Raw genomic sequence first — 23925 nt, 5'->3', positions numbered from 1 at the left:
TTTCCCCTGACACTGCCCCTCATCCCACCTAAGCTATTGGCCCCCCAACTGTGAACCTAAGAAATCAATCTGCTAATGTATAATTTGTAAGGCTCCTCTGACTAACAAATGGATAATTGATTCCTTCACAAATGCTACATCCCCATGGACATAGAGTGGAAAGAATAAGAAGCAGGAGACAGGATTTCATTTTCCTGCTCTCAGAGATCCACTGGTTAGCAACCTCACCGCCCAAGGCAACTGCCTGTGCAGCCTCATGCTGTTTAGTCACAGTTAGCGAGCAAGCCACACTTTCACTCCAAGTGTGAAAAGCAAAAGCCTGTCCCTTTGTCCTTGGGGAAGCTCATCTTTCCCTGTACTTTACTCTCTACTGAGGAGACACCCTGGAGGGCTAGCAAGTACCCACACGGACAGAGAAGCCAATCATAGGTATTTTACAAATCAGCAAAACAAAAACAAAAATGTTCATTTTCTCATTCACTTACTTTAAAACCATCGGGGCCCCATCTTTAACTAAAAACTCTCAACCTTTAGTGTCTGTAAGAGTTAATCTCTACTTTAAAATCCTTCTTCGATTCAAGGCGGGGAATAAACTAAACCACCAAGCAATCTAGAAACCAGGAAACTTTTGTGACGCTTTCCTGAAAGTCTCAAATTACTACTGGCTTAGTAAGTTTAAGAGAAGATATGTAAGGCTCCAGGTATGTCCTCAGCAGAAGTTAGTAGCCTTGTGTCCCTGGGTTGCTCCCTTGTACTAGGACAACTGGCTGATGTTCCCATCTCTAAAGTGTCAATTGCTCCTGCTAAAGTCACCAGGACCTTTCTGAGGCTGAAGCAACAGGAGTTCATTCTGCCTTTCTGGGCTTAACTGCCTTGACATTGCTTCCAGCAACCCAAAGAAGCTTGAGTGTGAAGATCACAGCCCAGCATAAAGCAAGACCATACTTTGAAAATAAGTCACCAAGCCGGGTGCTGGTGGCTCACACCTGTAACCCTAGCTACTCAGGAGGCTGAGATCTGAGGATCGTGGTTCAAAGCCAGCCCGGGCAGGAGAGACCGTGAGACTCCTATCTCCAATAAACCACCAGAAAACCTAAGTGGCGCTGTAGCTCAAGTGATAGAGCGCTCGCCTTGAGCTGAAGAGCTGAGGGACAGTGCCTAGGCCGAGAGTTCAAGCCCCACGGCCGACAAAAAAAAAAAAGAAAAGAAGTCACCAAGACCTATCATTCGGCCCTGTCAATGTCTCTCTAATCTCTCTCTCCATATAGCTGAAGCAGATGGTCTCCTAATGGGTGTCACTTTCCCAAACAAGCCAACCACACCTGGATTTCCCAAACGTGCCAGCCTTTACCTCCAACACCCCATTCACTACACAGCTAACACTGAAGTCGTCCTTCTAAAAGTTAGGAATGCTGTGTCCTGTGTAAAGCACAAACTCCTGAACAAAGTGGCCATACACCTTACTGTTCCTCAGCAGTGTCTGTAGGACTACTATCTCAAGATCACTTATCTTTCTTTCTTGGGAAAAAAAAAAAGGCTGTGTGTGTGTGTGTGTGTGTGTGTGTGTGTGTGTGTGTGTGTGTGTGTGTGTGTGTGTGTGTGTGCGTGTGTGTGCGCGCGCGCGCTAGGAATAGATCCTAGGACTTTCCACATTCTGTATAGGTACACCCCCATTGAGCTACATTCCTAGACTCTATGGATAATGTACAGCTACCCCTTTCACTCTCAAGTCCTGATTTAACGATCATCCTACTGACATTCATTATCTGGCTCCACCTACCTCTCCAGGCCCATTTCTAGCCAGACCCAAAAGATTCCAGCCACGTTGATTCCCTGAAATGTTCTCTTTAACTCCATGTCCTTGGCCTAGAATATGCCTAGCACGTCCCTCTTCCACCTTTCTCCCTCCTAGAAAATTCTGTAAACTCAGCAGCTCGCATCCAAAAGCTCAGTGAGGCTGATCAGAAGAATGAGTAAGAAAGAGTCTTTTAAAAGTCTGAGGTTCATCTCATGTAATCACAACCAAGTAAATAAGTAAATGGAAGCTCTGGAAGAAGACAACTAATGAGAGAATAGATGAAAACAGATGCAGAATTTTGTTGCAATGTCATTTTCCTAAATATAAGAAAAAAAATTAAAAACTAGTAAAGCCTCAAAATAAGTACAGTACAAAGAGTTAATGGATGGTCCTCCTGGGCCCCAAGGTTCTCACCATCAACAACTGGGCTTGAGTGGCTGGTAAAGAGCTGCCAGTCCACCCTGTCAATCACACCTCCGCCATGCCGAGGAAATTCCCTAACTGAAACAAATATTCAAGGCGGTGTCCTCTTTGCAGGTTTTAAAGACCATGTTTAAAGATCACTGAATAAATACAGATATTAATTTGAGGTTCTCGGACTGATAATCCAGCTTTTAACAGGAACTGTTGTTTCTGCAGATGTGGACAGTACTTTATCAAGAGTAGACGATTCCAACTTGAGAAATAATTAGTTAATTTATAGATCAGAATAGTCACTTATTTCCCACAAACAGAGCAAGGTTAAGTTGTAAAATGTGGCATAGCTGGTCATGTTACCTGGCTGTGCGGCGATGTGGATGAAATACTGTTATTCCATGAATAAGCATTCATCACCAATCATCAGTTTATCCTTTCAGAAGCTTACTCTTACGTATGTAAGCAAAGTTGATTTCTAAGTGAGAAGTACTTGAGGTAAGGTACATAGTAGTTAAAAACTGAGCATCTCAATATTGCCTTTTTAATATATTACATATCTTCCACTGGAAGTGATATGAGCCACACTGCTAATCCAAGAATTCATAAATGCTTCCCAAATATCATAACCTACTCAATTGTACACAATTCCCTCACAGCGATTTCAAAGCTGAGGTGCTTCAAGTAAAGTAGCTTTATGGTTCATGAGAACGGTTACAAAATTAATGTGAATAACGAAGAGGCTTAAAGTATGAACACACTGCCATATTTATACAGATCTCCAGGCAGCCTTAATAAATATTCTAACTTGCCTGGAAAAAAATTAACTTTTGTAGGTATCTTTATTTAACCACTTAATTGTTAATTCCATCCCAATGATGTACAAATCAAAATACCCATAAGGTAATGATTATGCTTTATTTCAATCCAAACTAATATTCTAAAAAGCATTGAAAACAAATAAACTTATCTGGGAGTGAGAGAAATAGAAAGAAGTTTTGAGAAAGAGGCATTCTGTTGGGAAAGAATATAAAACCACTTACCCCAATCACTATGTCATCACTATTTAATGACTGAGTTTACATTTTCTGCATTTGAGAATGCTTAACATCAGTTTTTGCCAGTCACTCAGATATGCCTAGAGTTTTTTCCCCTTAGCTTTTAAAAATATTTTCTGATAAAAAATGTTTAACTGCTTGCCCTCCAAGAACACAATAGATTTAACTGAGATGTTATAAACTTATACAACCAAAGGCAATGGCCATCTACACCCCCTGTACCTGGTGTCCAAGACCAACAGCCTTGAATGTATGGCTGACTGGTAGAAGGCTCAGTTATTTACCTGCTGCTCACCCTGCCTGGACACTACAACCTCAGCAGAAGCCGGGCACAGAGAGTCCTTTCTGCCTGCTGAAGACTTATTAGATGGATGTTCGTTTTCTAAATCCTAACAACCTTTAAACTCACAGGGAGGATTTGGAAGGGATTGCCTCCTAAGAAGCTGGCACACTGCTGATTCCCAGAGCTGTTTTCCTTTTGTTGAACTTCATCTCTGCCTATGCCTGCCACAACCCTGTGGACAACAGTAGGAGGGTGACTTGTACACAACACCAGACCTGGAGACAGTTACTCACAATCTGAGCACTAATTACTTCAAGAAAAGGGAAGAAAAGGCTATTAATGAAACACACTGCTTTTTCTTTACTCTGTGCTGGACACTAGGAATCTGGTGGTGTACAAAGGACCTGCGGGCCTTGCCCTCATTATGTCTATGAATCTGTGGTTGTCCTCTGCAGTGAGATGGATGAATAGCAAATCTAGAAATGGAGCTTATAGATAGACAGACAGATAGGTCTATTTCTCTCTATATATACATATATCCACCAAAGATATATAGGGAAAATGACAGGAAAAGAAAGGCTGTCATCAAGTCATGAAATTATTTTGAGGGAGTCAAAGAGACCAATTCCCTAAAAACTACATTTAACCAAAGAGCAGCGAATATCACTAAACACCGTAAATGACAGGAAGAGAAGTTAAGAAAGTGGACAAACACAACCTGCTGCCTCCAAGAAGTCTGTGGGCACCATCTGTGATCCCACTATTTCCTAATTAGCATACTACATTCCAGACCCTTACATAACTAGGTGCACAAACGAGCTAACCAAGAACAGGAGTTGAGTTTTACTCCTTCCCCATCCCAAGCACATGCTCTGAGACTGTTTGCTAAATGAATAAGAAGCAGCTCTTAAATACAGGAGAAAAAATGTACTTTTCTGCCTGCAGTCAAAAAGAACGACAGCATCCCAGAGAAAACAGAACTCTGAATGTGTCTATGGGCAGAGACAGGAAAGCACATTGAAGCCAGAACCAAAGGACAAAGTGTGGCTACCGAAGGTGCTGTGGTGCAGAGAGGCATGGAGGTGGGAAGCAGAAGTCCTATATGTGACATTGGAGAGCTGCTTTATTCTAAGGATGTCAAGGAGTCACTGGAGCATTTTCCGTGAGGAGAGGAACAAAATCCCAGCACCACTTGGGGAAGATTACTGGGGAGGCTGTGTGAAGGATGGATTGGCAAAGACATAAAGTGGGGAGATCAGTCAGGTTTTACTGCAATAACCCATGTGAGATTCAATAAAGACTTGTACAAGGGTGGTGGCAATATACAGAACCATCGGAGGAAAGTACAAGCTAAAAGAGCATCAGGCGGATATACAGAGAATAATGGAGGCAGATGAGAGAGATCAAAATCACAGAGCTGGAAGTAAACACTGAAGGCAGAAAGGAATGGAGTCTTTGGGAGAGACAACAGTTACCAGGGGTCTGCAAAGACCATGTCTTAGCAATTAGGCAGAATTATTTTCTCCCCTGGCTTCCGTAATTAGATTAAGAAAGAATAGGAGACTTTGTCTTACAAGTCTACTAGATTGCATAAAAAGAAAGTAATGAAAAAGAAAACAAGATTTTTCATCTAATTAAAAGGCTGGCCTTTGGAAAGACCCTACAAGAAACTATGTTGTCTGCCCATGGAGCCAGCACTCAGCAGAGAAAGCCCAACACTGTCTCTTCACTTCCAATAGTAACTCCCAACACACACATTTTCATGTCACATGACCCTTGACCTGAATTATTTAAAGTAACAGTTTAGCATGTTTCAACATGCAAATGAGATTGGCAAAAGGTTGACATGGTAAATATATGACTTCTGCAGCCAAGATTCCCAGAGACGAGACTGTCTAATGCTATAGTTCCAGAACAAAAATCTCATTTTTCCAGAGAACATTTACTAGAGTATGATCTTTTTTTTTTTTTTGTGAGAGTCGGGCAATGAAAGGTAGACCATATAAGTATAAAAGGAATCATGAAGGTATTATGTGCTTTACATTTAGGTCTAAGAGTCCCCTCCCCCCCCACCCTAGGCTGTCCCATCCTAAGGGGGCACCTCTGAGGATGAACTTCATTACCAAACACAACTCAAGAACTTTAACAATGCAGATGCCCACAGGCAGCTCTGTTTAATTTCTCACTCCACAAGTTAACCATTCTGTCAATGATAAAGGTGAAGTCTGTTAGGAGTGAATTTCTCACTTCTGTTTTCAACTCAATAGCAGCAATGGTAACACATTCTAAAAGAAAGTGAAACCTTCATTTTCTATGAATTAGGAAAAAAATCACATAACTAAAAAGAGGTGGGACAACTAGTTTAAATAACTGAAACTAAATTATTAAACAAAGAGAAAAATGCCTGTTTTTCTAACATAAGAACTTAGCTATACTTTTACCCTAAAAATTACTGTTATAATGCTCTCTGGAATAAAAACACTGTTTTACTAACTTCCAGTTAGATGATTTTCTAAGTAGCTTATTATATCTCAAATGTTCTTAAGCAGCCTACAAGCCCAGCACCCATGACTCACACCTGTAATCCTAGCTACTCAAGAGGCTGAAATCCGGAGGATCAATGCTTGGGACCAGCCTGGGCAAAGTCTGCTAAACTCCATTTGCAAAATAACCAGCAAAAGCCAATCTGGAAGCCTGGCTCAAGTAGTAGAACACCAGCCCAGCAAGTAAGCCAAGTGAGCCTAAGTCCCTGAATTCAATTCCCAGAACCAGAAAAGCATCTTATAAACCAAGTCATAATGTCTCTATTAAAAAAATTTCTGAAGTTGGGCTGGGAAGGTGGCTCAGTGGTAGAGTGTTTGCCTTGCATGCATGAGGCCCTGGGTTCGATTCCTCAGCACCACATAAGAAGAAAAAGCCAGAAGTGGTGCTGTGGCTCAAGTGGTAGACCAGGAAAAAAAAAATTCTGAAGTCACTCACAAGATCTACACTGATCCCACTGTAAAAACCTAGTTACATAATTAAGCAAGTTCTTAAAATACTATTTGCACTGTGTAATAAAAGATACTTAACCCTCCCAAATAATCAAATTAGCTTGGGTAAACTACTGACAATAATAAAGTTGAGATTTTGATGATTAGCTTGATGTAAAAGCAGATGCTTTCTTAGAAGTAAACTGCAAGTATTGTCTTCAATGTTGCTAATTTTTAATGTCATTTCTGCTTGTAGACATTGAACTTGTTAATTACAAATACACTGAGAAAGTACACAACCCTCAAGACTAAATAGCCGCATTAGTAACCAGAAAAATACAAACTAAATCAATGTATTTTCCATTTTCCAGAAGTCTAAGTGGCAATTAAGTTTGTTGTTATTGTTGTTGTTGTCAGTCTTGGGGCTTGAACTCTGGGCCTGGGTGCTGACCCTCAGCTCTTCAGCTCAAGGTGAGCACTCTACCACTTGAGCTACAGCACCACTTCCAGTTTTTGTTGATAAGAGTCTCAGTGACTTTCCTGCCCGGGCTGGCTTTGAACTGCGATCCTCAGATCTCAGCGATCCTCAGATCTCAGCGTCCTGAGTCGATAGGATTACAGGTGTCAGCCACCAGCGTCCAGCCAAACAGTTTTTTTGTTTTTGTTTTGTTAGTCCTGGGTGCTGAACTCTGGGCCTGCATGCTGCCTCTCAGCTCTTCAGCTCAAGGCTAGTAGCTCTACCATTTGAGCCACAGCACCACTTCCAGCTTTCTTCTGCTTATGTGGTACTGAGGAATGGAACCCAGAGCCTCATGCATGTACTCTACCAAGGCAAGTACTCTACCACTGAGCCAACTTCTCAGTCTAGCAATTAAGTTTTGAAAGATAACAACAGCCAGTGTTAGTGATGAGTCACAGGACTATGTTCTCAAACTGTGCTGGTTGTAACATAACTTGGCAGAACCTAATTACAGGAGAATCTCAATAGGATCTGACCTAGTCATCTGACCTCCCTGTCTTTATTCAGGAAAAACAACTGGTCACAAGATCCCCTAACCCACCCGAAGATGCTCCCTCTCAAATTGTTCCAGGATTTAGCATTACTCCTTCGGTGAAGGGAACACAGCAGTCTTGGTTCTTCAACAACTCTACCACGAAGCAATAACAGACCTGTATTTTTCTTTGAGAAACTTGCTCTGTATTAGGGTGGGACCCACGTATTTTATCACTGAGACACCAAAAATGCCCTAATCTGTTTCACCTTCTATGTGTTCTGGATCTCCCTGCCAAACTATCTCCCTTCCTGAGTATCCACCTCGCTTATAATCTATTTCATGCTCTTAGGCATCACTACAAAGTACAACCACAAGGTAGTAAGAGTACCAAGGGTAGTCAGAAGGAAGGAAATCTGCAGGCTTTGAATAACAAAGCCTCATTCTACCTGTCTACTGCTAAGTTTTAAGAGTCATTTTCTACAAAGTTCTAATTACTCCAACCCTGACTTTGAAATCAGTGGAATGCCAGGGAAATTACCTTCTGTGAAGAAATATTGGACCTCAACTATTTAAGGGACAGTTACTCAAGAATGATTACCACAACATTCTCTAAGTATGGTGACACTTTACTCCAAATGAGAGAAACATTCTTCACATTGTGTATGTTTTCTTAGCCATTTAGATGAATAGATGCCACCAAAGTTATCAAGACATTTAATCCACAAACATGAGATTATTTTCAATGCATAAAAACTGGAAGTATGAATTTCCCGGCATCATTTATCAGAAGTTTGAGCTAGTCCCATTTAAATAATTCTCAACTCATTTGACACATCTTTTATCACTCAAAATACTGGACCCAAATACAGAACACGAGAAACTGAGAGGTGTCAATCAGCCTTAGACAAGCATTACAGGAACTTGTATATTTGGGCCAACAATGTACCACTTTGATCATATCAAAAGACCAGGCTCTGCTTCTCAATTAATGATGCCACATCTATAATAGGACTTTACAGATGGTATTTGCTAAGCAGGTACTGTCAGACCAATAGGAAAGCAGGGCTTCTTTGTTCGAGGTTTTAAGTTTTTTAGGTGTGCTAAAGATTCTTTGAATGAACAGTCATTTCTATTTGACACTGGCCACATGATCAATAAGCCACAAATAGGTAGGCTGCTCCATGGAATAATAGCATGCACTACTTGTGTTAACTCTCACAGAGACAGTCATGTGCACACAATTCCCTACATGTACACGCAATAAGTTCAGAGGGGAAAGAATGGGTAATGTGGAGCAACACTCGTGTGGCACTCAACAGTGGAGACACACTGTGAGAGGTATCCTGTTAGGCAACTTCATGGCTGTTGTGACATTACAAAACTCACTTTGACAAAGTAGGTTGGCTAGGAAAGTTTCAAGAGACACAACCTCACAGGACCAAGTAGCCTATGAAGTCCACCCTTAACTGAAATGTCCTCATGCATTAGCTCAGACAACGTTGATCAATTACTATCACTTTCATCAAGTTTTATGCTGCATACTGTGGACATGGAGAAAAAGTATACAAAGAAACTATTCTCAACAAGATAGCTCTCTATGGGGAGAGGGAATTTAGGAAAATAACCTCAACTAGTGGACCAACTGTGCAAGTGGAGGTTAGCCAGAGAGGATAAAGCGATCTAAAATGTAAAACAGGTGTAAATGTTAGAAATGCAACTTAAGAAGCTAAAAGGACCATGAGAGTTTGAGGACTGTCAGTATAGAGAGAAGGGGGAGGTAAGATAAACATTTCCTTTACTCAAACATGAAGAGAAGGGTAATTCCTCAAACAACATTTATAGATCAATACAAGGAAGAGCAAAGCCTATTTATATTGGAGATAATTTTTCTTTGCCAAAGAAGAAACAAAGGGTCAGGAGTGCAGTACAAATGGTGACCACATCCCAAAGTCCAGGGAGAAAAATAAAAGCATAATCATTCACAGACAAGGAGCTGGTCATAAAAATGTCCTTTGAAACCTAGTAAGGACATGACCTGGCAAAAATGTCTAGACATAGAAAGAAGGTCTTCTGTGTATGTACCACAAGAGGAGGCTGAGAGAGTGAGTGGAAAAAGAACACTTAACCAGAACAGCTCATGCCCAATACCCCTCAATAGGTACACCCAACTTGGCACCTCTTATATCTGCAACCATCTTTTAATGTCTCAGATTATAAACTATACACTCTTTATTAATTCCCCTCAGCAATTTGATCTACATCGCCTATTAGCTCACTCTCATCACAAAATACCACACACTGGGACCAGCAGCAGTAGTCTCAAGGGTAAAAAAATTAATACCCTATCAAGGAAAAGAAAGAAGGAAGGAAGAGAGGGAAGGAGAAAGGGTAAAAAACTGAAGATATGGCTCAAAATGAAAGCTTGAGGTCCAGAACTCAAATCCTAGTATAGACAGAGAGGGAGAAGGAGAGAGGGAGAGGGAGACAAGGGAAAGGAGAGGAAGAGAAAGCGAGAAGGAGAGGGAGGGAGACAGAGACAGAGACAGAGAGAGACAGAGAGAACTTAAATACCAGAAATTTACTCTGTCCCAATTCTAGAGGCTGAAGTCCCAGATCAGGATGCCAATGTGGTCAGATTCTGATGTGGAGTCTCTTCCTGGCTTACAGATTGCAATGTTCTAGGGCCTAGGAGTAGCTTTCTGATGTCTTTTTTGTAAGGATACTAATCCTGTCAGGACCACTGGCCCCCTTTCATAAGCTTATCTTAACCTTGCACTTTCCAGTGCCATCAAGGCAGGGATGATAAGCAACTATCATGAGACCAATAGGAAGGCAGGGCTTTTTTTTTTTTTTCCTCAAGGGTGAATATCTGTAAGTTTGTAGATATGCTCTTTTGGTGAAGAGTCACCCCACATGACTTGAACACATAAATTAAGGAGAAGAGGAAGAGAATTCAGTATATAACAGATTGTGATGTACAAACATGCAGTTCCAATACAATGAGGAACTCAGAAGTGAATGACACACAGGAGAACAAAAATCTGGCTGCCAACACAGATGTAACAACCCAAGTGTAACTATCAGTGTATGTCTAATACATGCCTACTGAGTACAAAGCAGCCTCAGAGAAAGAAGAGAATGGAAAGAAGAGAGGCAGAAGTGGCAGGGGGCAACACCTTGAATAGCAATATAAAGTAACAAGTGACAGAATGAGGCCCCCACAACTGGGAAACAGAATTTAGAAGAAAACTTCCAAGACAACGTTCAGAAGAAGGACTTAATAGAGCAGGGAAGAAGGGCACGTTAGAAGATAATAGGATAAAAAATTTATGAAAAAGCATGCCCAAGGAAATACTCAGAATGGGGTGAGTGAATCAAAATAACTACAGAAGGAAGAAACTAAAAGACTGGAAAGGTGCATTCTGGATAACCAGAGTCCAGGATACTTAATTATGTAGAGGTTTAACTGGTAAGAGAGAAGGTTCCTAGAACATTGAAAATGTTGATTAGGCTGAAGGATGGGGAAGATGACCAGAAACAAAGGCACCTATAAGAAGAGTGATAAATAGTCTCCTGCAATCTAGTGAAGATTGATATATATCTGGGTTTTTATCCAAATACGCTAATGACCACAAGTACCAACAGAGATTAGGGAAAAGTCTGTTTAATTATAAATCAAACAGAAACCTAAATAAAACCACCACCTGGCATTTATGGAGAATCTTTAATCCACCTATTATTCCATATATTACTATTAAAAAAGTGGATATGAATCTGAATCTCACTAACATAAAATGCCCCCAAAGGCCAATTTTGTTTTTTTTTTTCTTTTCCTGTGCCTTTGGCAGGTATCCATTTTTAAAGTATTCATCTAAAGTTTCCTGCCATAAACCTTCACATTAAAACCTTGCTATTAAAGGAAAAAAAGTTGGTAAATGGCAGAAATTTGGTTTGATCAGTAGAGTTCTACTGATGAATGCTTTTCTAATAACAAAAGAAATATTTAAAGCATATGATACCATGCTCCAAAATACTACACACAGAGCACAATAATTTCATCATTGGTAAGTACTCAAAGTAAGTACTCTTAATTAGTTAAGGTTTAATTTGCTTAAGGAAAATGAAGAATATTAATTATTTTCATTAGTGATATTATCTGGGCATAATAACATATGAGAAGTTAAAGGGACTTTAGCAGTTAAGACAACTACTGTTCAGGAGTATATATCTTAATAGATATTATTACTATTATTCCTTAACAACCTCAGCCGTTGCATGTAACAAGTGTAGCATAGTTTTCTGTTACTCTGTGACCTAAATAAAACTGAACTCAAGAAGTTATAAACATATAGAACTCAAGAAGTCTAGACATAATCCCCAAAACAATTGTGATTACAATGTCTCATTAATGTACATATGAGTACTTTTAGAATATAATATAGGAATTTGAAATTCAAGATGCATAAGAAAGCATCACCTTTAGCAATGCTCTTAGCAGCTGACATTCTTAATTAACAAAAGAATGTGGTCATAGACAGCTGGCTAATACACAATCCTTTTTATCGACCTTTTCTGTAACTGTAGACAAATATCCAGCCAGAGTACTAACCCACAATTCATTGACATAAAGATCTTAGCACAGGACACCAACACAGGACATTGTGGAGCATACAAGAGACTAATGAAAAGGGTTGCTATAATAGACAAGCTTTGCTCAAGGTCAATCAAAGATATCTAAACATGTATAGGTTGTAAATGCATATTAATGATGTACAAGTTATATAGAACAAGGTACAGAAGATTTCCATGTGCCCCACCCAGATGAGACTATTATTTGACATCTATTATTTATCATAGCTTAGTTTTATCTGTCCTTGATCATCAAAAAAACCATGACACAACTGCACACTAGTGTCCCGTTTCTCTTACTAAACATTAAGACTGTGAAATACAAAAATGCTGTTGTATGCATGTGCTGATCATCTTTTATAATTAATGGGTAATTCTCCATCAAAATTCATCTGTCTCTTCTACTACTGATGAACATTTGTTTTGTTTCTTGTTTGGGGTTGTGAATTAAGGCACTGACTGCTAGTCCCACCTTCTTTAGATCTGGATGGACATATGTAGTGTACGCATTTTTCTTGACTATGCACTTAAAAATGCAACTGCTGGCTCATTAGACAGCATATGCTCAGCTTTATTAAGTTCTTCCAAACAGAATTTCTTCTGAAATATTAGTGAGAAAAGAAATATCTATAATCGACATGTAGAATGATTTGTTTATAGTTTTTTTTTCTTCTTTTATAGCACATAGATTTAAAGGAAAGTTAGATTCTGGTATAATGGTTCTATCTCAGCCCAAATATCAGAATCACCTAGGAAACCTTGATGGTCCTGCCCTTTGTCAAAGGAATTTATAGATCAATGAGGCTGAGGAACTCACAAATCTGATGATATAAAGAGAACCACCAATGCAATGATGAATGAGTTAAAAATGTATTTCTTGGGAGAATAAGGAAAGTTATACAAATATAAGGTATTATTACAGCTAATTTTAATTTGTTTCAGTTATTCTTACTAAGAGAGGAAAACTAAAGTCAGAGCTGTTTGTTCATCAATGTTTTAAAAAACTCTTGTCTCTGTGTGGTGGTGTACATCTGTAATTCCAGAATTCACAGACTGGAAAAAAAGGAATTCATATAAGGATAACAAATTGGAGGTCAGTCTGGGCTATAGAGTAAGTCTGAGGATAGCCTGGGCAGTACAGCAAGATCCTGTCTCAAAAAATGAATGAACAAAGTAAAATAAAGTCCTGTTTCTCTCTCAGTGTGTTTCTAATGAAAAGTTCTTGGTTCAATTTGGCAGTCATTACATTCAAAGAAAACTGGCAAATTCAAGACATAATTATGCTTTTAGTTCTAAAAGAATTCCTTTTGAAGAAGGAAAATACAGAGCTAACAAAAACAGGAAAGACTAAAGAAAAAAATATCTCATCATAGATGAGAAGATGAGGTTGAGATTTTTTTTTTTTTTTTGGGTCCGGTCATGGGGCCTGAACTCTTGGCCTGGGCTCTGTCCCTCAGATCTTCAGCTCAAGGCTAGCACTCTACCACTTGAGCCACAGCACCACTTCCGGCTTTTTTTCTTTTTGCTTATGTGGTGCTGAGGAATCAAACCCAGGGCCTCATGCATGCAAGGCAAGCACTCTACCACTGAGCCACCTTCCCAGCCAAGGTTGAGACTTTTTTAAAAGACAGTGACACTCTGAAATCTATCAATTAAAGCTGGACACAGGCAGTATACCTCTGCAAGCCTAGCTACTTAGGAGGCTAGGACCTAGAGGATCACAGTTCAAAGCCAGCCACAAGATTTCATATCCAAAACCCCCCAGCAAAATGCCAGCTAAAGGCATGGCTTAAGTGGTAGAGCACCAGCAAGTAAGTAAGCAAGATGAGCTAGTACGAGGCCCTGTGCTCAAAAAGAAAAAAAAGAAAAAGTATAATTAAAAAAAGAAACAGTAAATTAAAAATTTAAAAACAGTAATTAACAAAAGAAACAGTATAATTAAAAAAATACACATAGGAATGTCTAAGTATGCTACTTAAAGTCATAAGGTATGCTACTTAAAGTCCAAAGGGGTCAGGTATAGTTTACTAATTTAATGGACACATGTGATGGATGGCAATTGAAAAAAACAAATGCTCAGGTCACCAAGATGCATTCCAGGAGGTAAGGGAGGGAGGCCACAAGTCTAATCCTCTTGCCTGACAAGAGATGCTAAAGCTAAAGAAGAGCCTATAGCTATCCTGATGGATCAGTGTGATTAGAGTATCCCCTCTGCTTTCTAGGCTGTTCCAACGATTCTGTCATCTTTCTGTGGATCCATTTCTTTTCAGCAGAACAAGGCATCCCTTTCCTTTCATACACAATGTGTCAACTTTAGAAGCTATAGTTTCCTTTGTAAACTACACCGGTAACTTATGATGGATCTTGCAACACGTGCTGAGGTTTTCAATGGTCCCAAATGTTCATGTTCACAGAAAAATGGAAGTTCTTTATATTTGTATATCTTAAGGTTCAAATTCAGGCTTCAAATTTAACATTTCCTTCACCCTCAATGATTCCAAATCATAATTCAAAAAATAAAAAGCCTGGTTATTTGCTTTTAATCAATGTAATCTCCTAAAAGGCCAAGCATCAAAATATTCACCCAAAATGTATTAGCTTTATATATTTTGAAGGGATCAACTGATCCAGCAAGGTGATCAATCAATTTTCAATTACAATCTGGCATCTCAATAAGATGACAAGGCATGTACTTACAAGTGATATTAGTCATCAAATGAGGGGTTCAGTGAATTCCTAGAATAGTAAACTAGCACCATGAATCACAAGCAAAAGCATTATTTCTTTCTTTTAATAGTAATTCATCTAGACATTCTATAGAATTATAGAATTATAATTTTAAAAGAATACACATAAGAATATTCTAAATATGGGGCTGGGAAGGTGGCTCAGTGGTACAACGCTTGCCTTGCATGCATGAGGCCCTGGGTTCGATTCCTCAGCACCCCATAAGCAAAAAGAAAAAAGCCGGAAGTGGCACTGTGGCTCAAGTGGTAGAGTGCTAGCCTTGAGCTGAAAATCTGAGGGACAGCGCCCAGGCCCAGAGTTCAGGCCCCGTGACCGGACCCAAAAAAAAAAAAAAAAAAAAAGAATATTCTAAATATGCCACTTGAAGTCCAATGGATAACTATAATTAAAGGATTTTCAATTAAACAGTTATACAAATAGATTTTACATGGAATTTACAAATGAAAAATACTTAGCCTCTCCCACCCAAGAGACACACACACACACACACACACACACACACACACACACACACACGGTATCGGTTAATCTATTTATATATCAATTTATATAGTTATATAGATTATGTGTGTGTGTGTGCATGTGTAGATTTTGTGTGGCCTCTTTAAGGCCACCTTTAAGTGTTTTCATATATACTATGAAGTTTAGATTTATACTCTCAGCACTCTAATTTATTTGACGGACAGCATATTAACAAACTGTTAAACCTAATATTGTATAGTGGAAATTTTCAGCATGTAGTTTAACACATCCATTGTGTTCCAGCACATACTTACCACATCAAACTTCTGAGTGATATTTCCCTGGACGTCAAGTAAATAAACCTTGCCATAATGTGTGCCCAGTGCCAAAAACTGTAGAAAGAATGGAGGGGTCAATCAATGCTGTACTTATGAATACATAATTTCTAATAAAATCATTTTGAAAGTAAAAATACTTAATGCGTAAATGATCTGCAGTATCTCAGAGATATTCATTCCTTGGAGAAGGTTTGTTTCTGGCTTCAGGGAAATGACAGACCAGGACCTACTTTATTTTGATAGTGCAAGCTAGCTGTCAGAATGACTCATGAGGACCCTCATCTACTGACAACTAATAGTGTGTATGCAGTCTATACACAATGCTTGATGGGCTGAGGCAGTAAATTAAAAATGTAGCTCAGAAAGCAAAACCAACCTACAGTTGAACCAAAGGCAGAGGGGAATGATTAAGAAACTACCTCTAATTTATGGCAAATGTGTAAATCTATGCTATCATTTAAGCTCAACACAAGAAAACAGAACACAAACAGCACAGTATTACTTTCTGAATAGATAATCCCTGCCATATTGAAAAATGAACCTCTCAGATGTACCTGTACTGTCATTTAGCTTTAGTATACCTCCATAAAAGTTATCATATAATACTCAGTACAAGTGTTTATATTCCGATGCAAAAAAAAATACCTCCTTTTCTGTCACTAAATAACTATTGAGCTACATATTCATTTTATAACACTAGTTCGTAACTCACATGATTTCATTACTCTTCAAGTTGATCCTAAAGCAGAAGCTCAAGGACCAGCTGAAATATGACATGAGCTTTTTCTTCCTTTTTATTTCTTGAAGTATTGCTCAAATAGTCCAGAATTCGTGGAATTTCATTGCATGTGAGCATGCTTCATTGCAACCTATAATGAAATGCTCGAATTTACAGGCACTACTAAGCATTTCAGTCAAGCAGCACAATCTTTAAAAAAATAGTAATAATATCCTTACAGAAAGTCAAAATTTAAAAGGATTTCTCAAAATGGAATTGCTTAAAATGAAATTTTAGTTCAGGCACTTAAAATCTGAAGCTACATTAAAGAGTAGCTACAAAAAGGGAAAGAAGGGGCTCATTAGAAATTCCTCCCTGCAATGTCTTTCACTCCTGCAAGGTTGCCTTTTTTGAGGAAGAAAAAAGTCCCCCGGGTAAGAAAATCAATACTGGTTAATAAAACATCAGGTGTGCAGACATAACTAGGTATGACGATTCCGCTGCACAGGCCTGCCTGAATGCACTAGGTGCCATGACGATTAGTCATCCAGGGCAGACAGCAAGCCTGGTCAAAACAGGATGCTTGGGCCCTGGAAGGGAAAGGGAGTAGAGGTAAATCTAAGGGGAAATTAGTCTGAATATTTAAATCCAACAGGATTGGTTCCTCCAAAGCAAAATTACAACCTAGAGGACCCAAATGGTGTAATTTTATCTTTACAGTGACACTCTCATAATATTTGAATAGAAAAGCATCACATAAAATACTAACTAAAAATACATGATACTCTATTCTGTGGCTCTTTGTGGTAAAAAGAATGGTTAAAAAAAAAAAAGCTCACTGCACCCTAAGTATCTCACAGTATTGATTCTCCTCATAAATACTGTATCTACTTTGTTAGGAAACTAAGGGAGCTTGGTTCCTTAAAATGCTTTAACACCGTGCCATTCTTGGATACCACTGTGAAGACTATTTTGAATTAATCTCATTTCATCTTATAGGAGATTTGAAGATTCTATGCAGAGTATGTGCTCACATATTCCTTCTCTTTAACTTCCTCCAAATTACTAATTTTATTCACTTAATATTTAAGATAGAAAACAAAATAATTTTTATTACATACTTGTAAACTAAAGGTACAATTACTTCAGAATCTTTTAAATTCATTATGATTTTTATGATATCTCCTTCTAGTTAGAATGTTTAATCATAAATATTAGTTACTGCTACTCTTTTAGAAATAAGCAACTAGGTGTTATTAAAAAACAGGTGAATGAAGTATTTAATAGCAAATTATGGTTGAGTCATATATTCATTTGCTGAAGCTTCTGACTCCTTAAAAACAAGACAAAAAATACAAAATGCCAAATTATCCACAAATTGGAAAGAACATGGATTATTCTTAAATTTACTTTAGAACATAAATTTAAACCCTTCAAATTTTACTCTTCTAGTCATTAACTTGTATTTATTGAATTGTGTGTTTCTATCTGGAGCCTGATTATGCTCAAAAGTCTAGGATGAGCAAAGAATAAATACAATTGCCTTGGCTCCTTTCATGTTTAATTACAGAAACTTGACTGCTTTATAAACTCTCTGACTGGGCCTACAAGAACATGCTTTCACTCTGTATGGCTGGACAGCATGCAGGCAAACTACAGAAGAGGTAGCAGCCCTATAACATCATCTCCCGTTCTCCAAGTGTTTGACAGTAGTCCAAGTATTAGAATGGGGATGGACTTCCATTACACATGAGAAAATAAGTTCTGGCAATTGATGAGACTCTCTTGGTAACAGTCACAGGAGGGTAGGGCCAGAATTAAAAGTTGATATACTGGTTTGAGGCATAGATGATAGAACACTTGCTTTGCATGTACAAAGCCCTGGGTTCCTCCACAGCACTGCAAAAATAAAATTAAAATTAAAATTAAAAACTAAAACACTCACAACTGGGATCAGAATCCTCTTCACAGAAACACAAACCTTAGAAATTAAGAATATATGTTCTAAAGCCAACATTTGATTTTCCCAACCATTAGGCTCTCTGGCCAAGTTAAGTATGGTGTATAAGGGACAACCACTCTCACTCTATGGCTAGACTTCATTTAATAGATGATGAAAATCATACACAGGTTTTAAAACCTGTATTGTCAACACATCATCCTGGCAACCAGGAGGTAGGATGGGTTTAAAGAGCAAAAATGAGAAGCACAAGAGATGTCCCTGTTTACCAAGTACACACAGAAGAAGGTGAGGGCCAACACCAGAGCAGAGGAGAAAGAAAACAGGAGACTAAGGGGACTGCATGGGAGGGGAGGGGTCACCTTTGGGTTAGGTGATAAAGGAGATTGGCAATGCTACCACATGGAATGCAGAGAAAACAGTAGATGCAAGCAGAAGAGGAAAAGAAGATGAGCTCATCACAGACACAGACATGCAGAGACTCAGGTGAGGAGAACAAAAGGATAAGAGGATTGAGGGTCCGCATGTGGGTAGTCACAGAAATCATGAGATTTAAAATGAAGTGAAAGAAGTACAAATTAACAAGAAATGTGGGATGATGGATCCTATTCTGGCAAATATAACATGCCAGGGAATGGCAGAAGTAAAGGGAAATGAAAGATAGTTGGGTATAGTTCAAGTGACAGAACACCTACAAGTCATGGAGTCCAAACTCAGTATTGCCAGAAGGAAGCAAGGGAGTGAGGGAGGGAGAGAGGGAGGGAAGGAAGGAGAAAAAGGGAGAAGAGGAAAAAAAAGAAAAACAGGAAATATGAGAAATTATCAAGAAAGTAAAAATGGATAGTGTTATGGTGATAAAGTTTCCAAAGGGGTGATATCCGTAACTGTTAAGTGGATAGACAAAATTTGGTATGCCCATATGAGTTCTGAATAATAATTCAGCAATAATAAGAAATGATCCAGGTGCCAGTGGCTTATACCGATAATCCTTACTATTCAGGAGGGTGAGATTTATGGACTGTGGTTCAAAACTAGCCTGGCAGTAAAGTCTATTAGACTCTTATCTCCAATTACTACCAAAAAAGTTAGAAGTGAAGCTATTGCTCAGCTGGTAGAACACTAGCATTGAGGGGGAAAAAAAAAAAAAAAAGAACACTCAAGAACAGCACCCAGGCCCTGAATTTAAGCCCTAGGACCAGCACAAAAAAAGGAGGAGGAGGAGGAGGAGGAAGAAAGAGGAAAGAGGGAGAATGGAAGAAGAGGGAAGAGGGAGGAGAGAGAAGGGAAGAGGGAGAAAAAGGAGGAGGAGGGAGAGCAAGAGGGAGGAGGAGGGAGGAGGGAGGCAGGAGGAGGGAGGAGGGGGAGGCAGGAGGAGGGAGGAGGGAGGAGGGAGGAGGGAGGAAGAGGAGGAAAAAAGAAAAAGGAGCCTGACACAGGAGGCCAAATACCATGTAACTTTGTTTACCTAAGATATCCAATTGGCAAGTCTATAGAGACAGAAAATAAACTAGTGGTTAACTATGTCTGGTATTAATATGTCCCATACACAGAAAGCATCTCTAGGAGAGAAGGGAGGAAATGATATGAAGCTGAAACAAACTTGGACAAATCTATCCCTGAAAGAGAAGTAAACTGTGGGTAAGGATAGGTGTGGATCCAGGCCGGTGGTGAAAGGGGTAACGAAATAATCTTGCCTCGTTGTTCCAATATTCTTGAAGAGAAATGACATCTCTGAGAATGGAGCGCATGCCTGTAACCCCAGCATAGCACTCAGGCTGAGACAAGCGGGTGGTGAATCTGAGGCCAACTTGGGCTACATAATTAGACCCTGTCTCAGAGAGAGATCATGAAATAGCTGAAAAGGGTTATTGAGGCTTAAAGGAATGGCAAAGAACAAGAAAGCAAGGGTAATTTGGGGGTAGAAATTTACCTGAGCATACCACAGCATGGCTGCCTTGGTTATATATGACAGCAGTGCCTCAGAGTTGAGCCACTGGTCAATTCTGACAGGCACAATGAAAAGTCAGAGATGTACAGTAGTTCACAGAGACAAGGAAAAAAAAAAACAGATTAAAAGTCAGGACTCCATCATCACAGAACAAGGAACAGTGAACAGGAAAGCTAGGACAAAGGGCAAAGGAAATAGAAAGGAGATCCTTAAGATCTGGCAGCTGATATCATCCAGATGGCCTTAGAGTGGGAGCTGAGACAAGGAAGAGGTGAAGATCACTGACATTAAATGAGGTTGAAGAACTGCAAGGCCAGTCTTCATTGAGTGAAGGGCAAGTATCAGGAAGTCCTGGGATGGAAACAATGGGAAGGGCTCAACCAGTGTTGCTGTCAGAGAGCAGAAGCCTCCAGGATTAGTTTCTGATAAACAAGAGAGGCCAGATCTTCTACTAAAGTACTGAGTGAAAGATTCTGATTACAATGGGAAAAAAAAATCTGAAGCAAAAATGAATTAGTCTGAAGAGGAAAGAGAGAATGATGCAGCATTGCTGGTAACACAGCATCAAGCCAGCTGGTAGATCCCACTGGCCTTTTGAAGAAGGAAAAAAAGAGCAATGGCTGAAACTCTAGCGCTTCCACTATTATGACCACAACACTGACAGTTCTGGGCTAGCCAAGTCTAGCCTGGATTCAGAAAGGAAAGCCACTGCTATAGGAAGGACCAAGATATAGGACATACTCATTGTTTAATATGTATTGCTAATGTGTATTCCTAGTGGCTCCCAAGACCACCAATGTAAGCTCTCCTACCCTCATGAAAGCACTGAACCCCATCCTGTCTCTAATGTAATATTTACAATTTAAGGAATTAAATGATGGGTTCTCAAATCCATATAATCTTTCATAACAATCACTATCTAAATTCTACTTAATAGGCCCTTAGAATGCTCTATGTGGAATGTACTAGGGTATGTATATGAACATAAATATTTGGGACAGTCTTTCATTTTTGTTGGACTGGAAGGAGAGGGAGAGGAGCAGGGGAATATAATTACTATTCACAATATAACAGAACAAGACACACATACACACAAAAATCAAAAGCACTGGAACTCTTGAAGTACAAAGTAGAAACAAGAATGTTTGGACAGTGCCAACTTGCCTTGTCATGGACTGTCATACAGCTAGCTGCATCTTTCTGAAGAATCTCAGTCACTCCATTGGACAGCCTCTCATACTTCAGCTTAGGTTCTTCTTCACTCTCTTCTTCCTAAATAAAAAAGCACAGAAAAATGATTATCACTGTGATTTGTTTTGAAAGACTCACCAACCACACTTCTTAAAGAGCAACAAGAGATGGTCCTCAACCCAAACAATTATCAATAACTGTAGTTAAAGGCAGTTCTCTCAAAATCTCTCATAGTGTTAGGCAATGTGTTAGTTGAAAATGCAATCATGGGAAGACCTAATTCAAGTCAGGGTATCTTCTTCGAAGATGGTACAATCAAAAGGCTGGTAAGATAGTGCTGGCTGTTGGTAAAGGCTTCAGTTCCTTGCTGGTAGGCCTTTCCATAGATCTGTTGTGTCCTCAAAACAAGACATACAAGACCACCCCCTTCCCTACTGTGAGTAACCCCAGAGAGAACAAAACAAAAGCCTTGCTTTACCTGACCTAGCCTGAGACTGCACACTTCATTTCTAGGTTAATGTATTAATGCGACAGGTCAGCCATGATTCCATGTGGGAGAAAAGGACACAAGGACATGAATAACAGGTGATCCAGATACACAAACAGTGATAAAACATTAGAAACAATAAACCTAGTTTTTAAAATCATTATTCCATATATTGTCATAAATTAAATCCAAGGACACAAAAGCTATTAGCTACCTTGTAATAGTATTACAATCAAAGGTAGTATATCTATATTAACTTTACAGTGATATGTTTAAGAACTAATAACAATAAGAACAAAGAAGCTTTACATTTCAATTTAAAAAAAAAACATATGACAATTGATCCAAAAAAGTTACACCCAAACCAACCTATTCTGAATGGAAAATAAGAATCACTCATTAACAAAGTCTAAAGAAACCTGAAAAAAAAAGAACACTTTTACTTATATATCTTCAAGGAAGAAGTAGAAATCATCACAAAATTAACATAAGTAGCACAGAGGATGTATGCATTCTACAGCCAATGTGTTAAATACAAATTAAATCCCCAACAACAGGCTCTATAATAAGATGCCACATGTTGCTCAAGTCTGGACATCAAATGTGCATCCATTGTGAAAAGTTAATTCTAGCCTCTTGACTATTTTGCATAAAAGCACTCATCCACGGACCATTAGATAAAGTTACCAGAAATAAGGTTTGCCTGTCTTATTTATAAGTGAAAGGCAAAATAATTTCTCTCACATAAATATACAAAAATAAATACTTTCACAACACAGTTCACTGAAGCATTCGTGCAAGGTTTCAAAACCATAAATAAAATGAAAACTCCAATATTGGGCACTTGATGTACTATTTCACGCTTTTCTTTTATGTTAAGTTAAAAGCAGGCTAAAGGTGAGTTTTTGAGATTTTTTTTCCTCTATAACACAAACAAAGGAAATAGAAAGTGGTTCCAAAATACAATTCACAGAGGTTATTCTGCTGCTGCAGACTCAATATCACATTTTAAATAAAACAACATTTTAAAAAATCAGAGATTTAATATAGTTTCACTTTAATTTAAAAAAAAATTTAAACTGAAGACCTTCATGCAGTTTGAACTTCCATGGTAAACAACCCAGTGTTAATAAAAAGCAAATCAATAATTTTTGTTAAATTTTAATAATCTTACAAACCTACAAATAAAACCATCAACCGTCTGAGTTGAGATGACAGCTAACAGCGTTACTATGACAACCCGGTGGAACAGAACAAGTCCTGACTTGCAGCTAAGCGAAGATATGAGCAGAGTGACATTTACCCACGCAAGGAAAACTTGCAGCTTTCCTTTCAAAAAGATCAATTTCTCAACGAACATGGATTTTCACTAAGTGTATAGCACTTTTAATTAAAGACAAATCCTTTAAACACCCTATAAAATTCTAGAACATTACCTGAAAATAAATGTCATATCATGACCACTCCTTTGAATTTAATGGGGGGAAAATTACTTAATGGCTTTTGTGGAAAAACTGGTTAGTAGTTTGTAACTTTGGTTTATTTGTTCCTAAGGAGTTAATTTTCAGGAGGAAGTCCTGTTGCAAACTTGGACTTGTCTGTTGTCAAGAATATATGATCATTTAAAATTTGTGTGTGCATGTGTGCATCTAACCAATGGATTCTACATTCCTCATCCTGTTTAAATGTCACCTATACCTTTCATTCACACATTATTATTTTTGCTAAACAAGTTGCAGTCCAATAAGAGTTTTTTTGTCAGTTGTGGGGTCTGAACTCCCTCAGCTCTTCAGCCCAAGGCTAGCACTCTATCACTTGAGCCACAGAGCATGGTTTTTTTTTGGGGGGGGGTCCGGTCGTGGGGCCTGAACTCTGGCCTGGGCACTGTCCCTCAGCTCTTCAGCTCAAGGCTAGCACTCTACCA

General features: G+C 38.9%; 1 protein-coding gene across 2 annotated transcripts in view; it reads right to left on the bottom strand.

The window, feature by feature from the left end:
* Positions 1-23925, bottom strand: part of Vps41 (VPS41 subunit of HOPS complex) — a 127339-nt gene that overhangs the window by 80518 nt on the left and 22896 nt on the right. For both annotated transcript variants that reach the window (XM_042695047.1, XM_042695048.1), the window contains 2 exons: positions 21488-21595; positions 15674-15751 (listed from right to left, as the gene is read on the bottom strand). In XM_042695047.1, the coding sequence (XP_042550981.1) occupies positions 15674-15751; positions 21488-21595 (186 nt within the window). The remainder of the gene's footprint in view (positions 1-15673; positions 15752-21487; positions 21596-23925) is intronic.

The sequence above is a fragment of the Dipodomys spectabilis genome, unplaced genomic scaffold (genome assembly GCF_019054845.1).
Source record: "Dipodomys spectabilis isolate Male_0828 unplaced genomic scaffold, ASM1905484v1 ptg000178l, whole genome shotgun sequence".
Classification (NCBI taxonomy): domain Eukaryota; kingdom Metazoa; phylum Chordata; class Mammalia; order Rodentia; family Heteromyidae; genus Dipodomys; species Dipodomys spectabilis.
Note: the sequence above shows the minus strand (reverse complement) of the source record. Positions and strands in the feature narration are given on the sequence as shown.